Source organism: Limulus polyphemus, unplaced genomic scaffold, assembly GCF_000517525.1.
Source record: "Limulus polyphemus unplaced genomic scaffold, Limulus_polyphemus-2.1.2 Scaffold11453, whole genome shotgun sequence".
Lineage (NCBI taxonomy): Eukaryota > Metazoa > Arthropoda > Merostomata > Xiphosura > Limulidae > Limulus > Limulus polyphemus.
In genome coordinates, this window is record NW_013677063.1 from 9,206 (window position 1) to 14,187 (window position 4,982).

Sequence of the window (4,982 nt, forward strand, 5' to 3'; positions counted from 1 at the left end):
TTGTGTGTGTGTGTGTGTGTGTGTGTGTGTATATATATATATATAAACAAAAAAAAATAATTGTATTTTAAGGTGTTTATTTATTAGGCATATATTTCAGTTAGTATACATCTAAGCCTCAGTTAGAATACTTTGTACAGTGATACTTTCCAGGTTTAACACGTATGACAAGAACAAAATAAAATAACCTTCTTGTGATAGGTTTGGATACAAATATTAAACACTAAATGTATTAGTGATTGAGTGTTTTTTATAAATTGAGTAAGTTACTTATTTAGAATTTTAGTTCTGTAAAGAGGTGGAAATTAAATTCGTACATTGTTGTTTTTGTAATTCATGAGATGATAATTGTACTGGAAACTTTGTCAGTTCCTGTGAAAACTTTTGTTTCAAAATTATTTATAACGTTCATATCTCGTACATCAGGTTTTGCAGTTGTGTAACAAATATTGTTCATACAGATTCTTCAAATCAAGTTTTAGGTAATGAGCTGAAAACAAAATTAAGTGCTGGAAATTTTGGAAAAATTGTGGTCTTCAAAAAGTGCACAATGTTAATTAAAAAAGTGCCCATGAAATAATCAGTTTAATTAAAAACATTTACAAAAACTTGTTTACCAGAATTGGTTCTGTTTAAATTTTGATTGTGAATTTTGTGTCTTTCAATATCTGAAGTTGTTTCAATTGCCAATGGCAAGACTATTTGTTGAATGAAAATTCACATTTAATCCTGCGTGACGGAATCTGAGAGTCCAGGAATTTTCTCTTGTATAGTCTATATGGTGTGAGTTTGGGATCTGGGGTTCATGGTAAACGTTGGGAGGTTATTCTGATGAAGGAAGTACGGGTAACTTTGTAATACAATGCGAAGACCGATAACTTGTAGTTAAAACAACATAAGCACCCACACATGGCAAGATTTAAACATTGATAAAACTTTAGGTAACAATACTTATAAACTTGTTCAAGAACGTGCATTTTCTCTCAAAATGTTAAAATATGACAAAGTTTGAACAATGAACTCACCAGTGCTCTGATTGTTAAAATATGACAAAGTTTGAACAATGAACTCACCAGTGCTCTGATGATACAGACGTAAATAGTTTTGATTTTCTTGATGTTAAGATTTAGTCACAATTTCAGTCAGTGTCTGTATGTGTTTCAGTTTTCGAGTGATATTGTAACTTCAAGACCAGATGTTTAGAGTTAGCTAAATCGTTTTTAAAGTTATTTTTTTAATTGTGACAGATGTAGTTAGCTTGCTTGGATCAGAAATTAATAAGAATTAATATAACTGTTTGTTGCTAGGATGATGTATGTAGGTTTTCCCAGAAGAAAGTCGGAGCTACAGATACTGGTTACGTGGATTTACCTAAAGGAGACGAGGAGAAACTAAAGGAAGGTCTAGCCACTGTTGGGCCTATATCAGTTGCTATTGATGCTAGCCACGAATCTTTCCAGTTTTATTCCTCGGGTCTGTATATGGTGTTTATTGCTACCCAGTTTCCTTCTCATTATACAAGTTTTCATTGATATAACGTATTCGTGGTTGCCCATACAATCAACATTGTTTGTGGATTGCAATCTTTAAAAAAAAAGGGGGAAACATTAATTTGTTTGATCATAAGTTTTTATATGACCGTCTTTAAAATATACATTTCTACATATTTCGTTGTCAAACTTTGTTCACGGTAAAACTTGTTTTCCCTCATGTTTTTAATTTTTTTTTTTGTACTATCACTACTTTTATCCCGAGCAAGATATTTGGCAGTTGGTACTTTTTTTTAAATTATCAAACATCGACATTTGTACATGTTCCTATCTCACTGTTAAAGAAAAAATGTTGTATTGAAATAAACCTTTTATCTTACTAACAGCTGTTTCAAAACTGTAGCACTTATGTTTAAGTATGTGATGTCTTAAAACTGTTAGAACGTTGATTACTCAATCTGTATTTTGTGTGTTGTGATTTAAAAAAAAAAAGAAATTAGACCCTAGAGCAGTAAATGTAAGTTAACTGCTAATTTACATTATTTTTTACTTTCCTACAAAGTTTCTGTAGTACACATGTTAGTTTTGTGATTGTTTTAAGAAAGCACAATGTTAAGATTGGATAGTCAAGTAAGGAACTTTTATTATATATCATTTATAACTTGAAGTAAGTCACTAGAAAAGTTGATAAGTAAAATTGGGGACGAAACGTCCACAAGGTGTTGGTCAGATCTTTCACTGGTAGCCAACAATCGTTCTCAACGTATTTCTATAGGTTTATTTTATTAGAGAAAACTGTTAAACCTAGTCACGTAAGAAAGAAGAATTAAAAAAAAAATTCCATATTACTTAGGCTTAAAACTCAAAATTGCAAAAAAAAATACCCTAATTTAAATAACGGAACCTAGGGACAAATACTATTGTTTTTTAGATGTTGATTAATCTACACGTTATGTTTGAACTTGGCCATTTACTACAATTCCCTTAGTTTCAAATCAATAAATGAATGCCACTCATGTATATTTGATGTTACTTCTAATTTATTGAAAGATTTTAAATTGATAATTTTATATATGTATGTTTGGCCATTATGTCTTTACAAATAGTAAACAATTAAATCTTCAGTCAGAAAGACCAAATATTGATAAACTTGAGAAAGACGATTGAGAGACGACTAGTGCTAATGTGTAACTTGTTTTGATTCATTAAATATTTCGTAGCTTATAAACAGTATTATACATTGGTATATATATAGTTATTAACTTCCAAAGTGATTGTGTATGAATTTCGGTACCTATATCCCAGTTTGTCGTGTAAAACACCCAGAGATGGAATCTCAGCATTACCCTAGTTGATGGGCAGATATTTTGTTGTTGTTTAATGAAAGTTGTTACTGGTGTTGTTTCAGGTGTTTATGATGAACCCGAGTGTAGCAGTGAGGAGTTAGATCACGGAGTTTTGGTTGTAGGTTATGGTACAAGTAAGGAAGGTCACGACTACTGGCTAGTGAAAAACAGGTAATTATACGATATTTATTCATTGAGATAGCATACGATATACGAGGGTTTCGATGTTGACGGATGGAGATTTAAAAAAAAAAGTATTTAAACTACTTTTAACTGAGCATCATTCATTCATCTTCAACTTTTGCTTCAGGCTAACTCATTGTAACATCTGTGGACAACACAAAGATAGGTCTCATCTGGCTTCCACGTATTTTCAAATAAATGCCAGGAGTAAATGATAAGCACAGAGTGGGGTAAATTTTACATTGTGACTTGAAGAGGCAGTACAGGGCTTAACGATGGAACTAGACATTACTGGGACTGCAACACGGACACCACAAAATTGATCTGGGGTGTGTGGGGGGGGAGGGGTAAATAAATTAGGAATTGATATACATGTCGGGAGGGAGGTTTAGTAACCGATTTTGTCCAAGTATTTATCAATTTATAACCTCACTGTTTGTGTTATATGTCAGTTAAGGGAAGAAAATACGTTTTCTGTATATTGTGTGTAGTTTTGATAAGAGGTGTAATAGATGTCACAGGAAATTCCTTCTACAGTGATCTTTCTTTCTTTGTTTTCCAGCTGGGGCAAAACTTGGGGTGATGAAGGATATGTGAAAATGACCAGAAACAAAAACAATCAATGCGGAATTGCAAGCCAAGCAAGTTATCCACTTGTTTAAGTACACAACGTGATTGGTTGCTATAAATATGAAAATGAAGGCCGTACAGTAAATCATAATTATTTACCAATCGTTCAATACAGAATGCTGAATTTTGTAAGGCTATAGTTTACTGCTTCTGTAATACAGTTCAGTTACGGTACATGTATTTTTATTTTTCTTTTAAAGTTCCTAATAGGCTTAGACATCATTTCTACTTAAGTTGTTCCATTTAATGAAGGTGCATTTAAATTTTGTAATTTTTATATATATGTATATGTTTTGATGGAATAAAGTTGTCCTACAAACCTGTCAACCTATTTTTGTATGCCTAATTATCTGCTTTAACTACTACATCAATGAGGAGTGACCTGTTCTGTTAGTGTAGAACACCACTAGTAGGAGCTTTAATCCGTAATATACGGCACGTAAACATACAGTTGCAATGCTCAATTCTTCGTTTTGCTTATTTCATAAAAATATCTGTCGTACACCTAGTGCCACTTTTTAAACGAGTAAAAGTAACATGGACAACACCAATTGTTAGATTGATGTAAATGATGGGTACAACTGGAACTATGCAGGACTAGGTGTGTAATTCGAGAAATAGTTACTACACCTATAGTACTAACACTAGAAACTATAAATAACGGTTGTGGTAACTACAGACAAATTTCGCTATTATTATTGTTCTCAAACTAATTTGAGGAAATTTTGGAATGTAAGAATAGTACCAATTTAAGTGCCCCCCAGTGGCACAGCGGTATGTCTGCGGACTTACAACGCTAGAATCCGGGTTTCGATACCCGTGGTGGGCAGAGCACAGATAGCCCTTGTGTAGCTTTGTGCACAATTACAAACAAACAAACCAATTTAAGTCCCAAGTATGGAAGCTATATTAAATACAATGATTTCTTCTTAAACATGTCTGTAGGTCGCTGTTAAAAAACTCTTATTATTTGTATCAACCAGATTGGCACTAGAAAACCTTGTTTCAGATTTATAGGTTTGGATAGATCTTGATACACACATCAAACTTATTAAAGAAACAAACGAAATGAACCTAATCTTCCAGATGGATATATTATTAAATGTACCTAATAGTTGTGGGTTAACCTGTGACAGGCTAGTGTCTATCTAGTTGTGAGTTAATCTGTGATGGGCTAGTGTCCCATGTCTATCCAGTTGTTAGTTGTGAGTTGACCTGTAACAGGCTATTGTCTATCCAGTTGTTAGTTAATCTGTGACGGGCTAGTGTCCCATGTCTATCCAGTTGTTAGATGTGAGTTGACCTGTAACAGGCTATTGTCTATCCAGTTGTT

General features: G+C 33.0%; 1 protein-coding gene across 2 annotated transcripts in view; it reads left to right on the forward strand.

The window, feature by feature from the left end:
- Positions 1 to 3,980, forward strand: part of LOC106476749 (cathepsin L1-like) — a 10,407-nt gene extending 6,427 nt beyond the window's left edge. For both annotated transcript variants that reach the window (XM_013937381.2, XM_022380527.1), the window contains exons 6-8: positions 1,308 to 1,473; positions 2,899 to 3,007; positions 3,582 to 3,980. In XM_013937381.2, coding sequence (XP_013792835.1) covers positions 1,308 to 1,473; positions 2,899 to 3,007; positions 3,582 to 3,681 — 375 coding nt within the window. In that variant the 3' untranslated portion in view covers positions 3,682 to 3,980. The remainder of the gene's footprint in view (positions 1 to 1,307; positions 1,474 to 2,898; positions 3,008 to 3,581) is intronic.
- Positions 3,981 to 4,982: the final 1,002 nt, after the last annotated feature.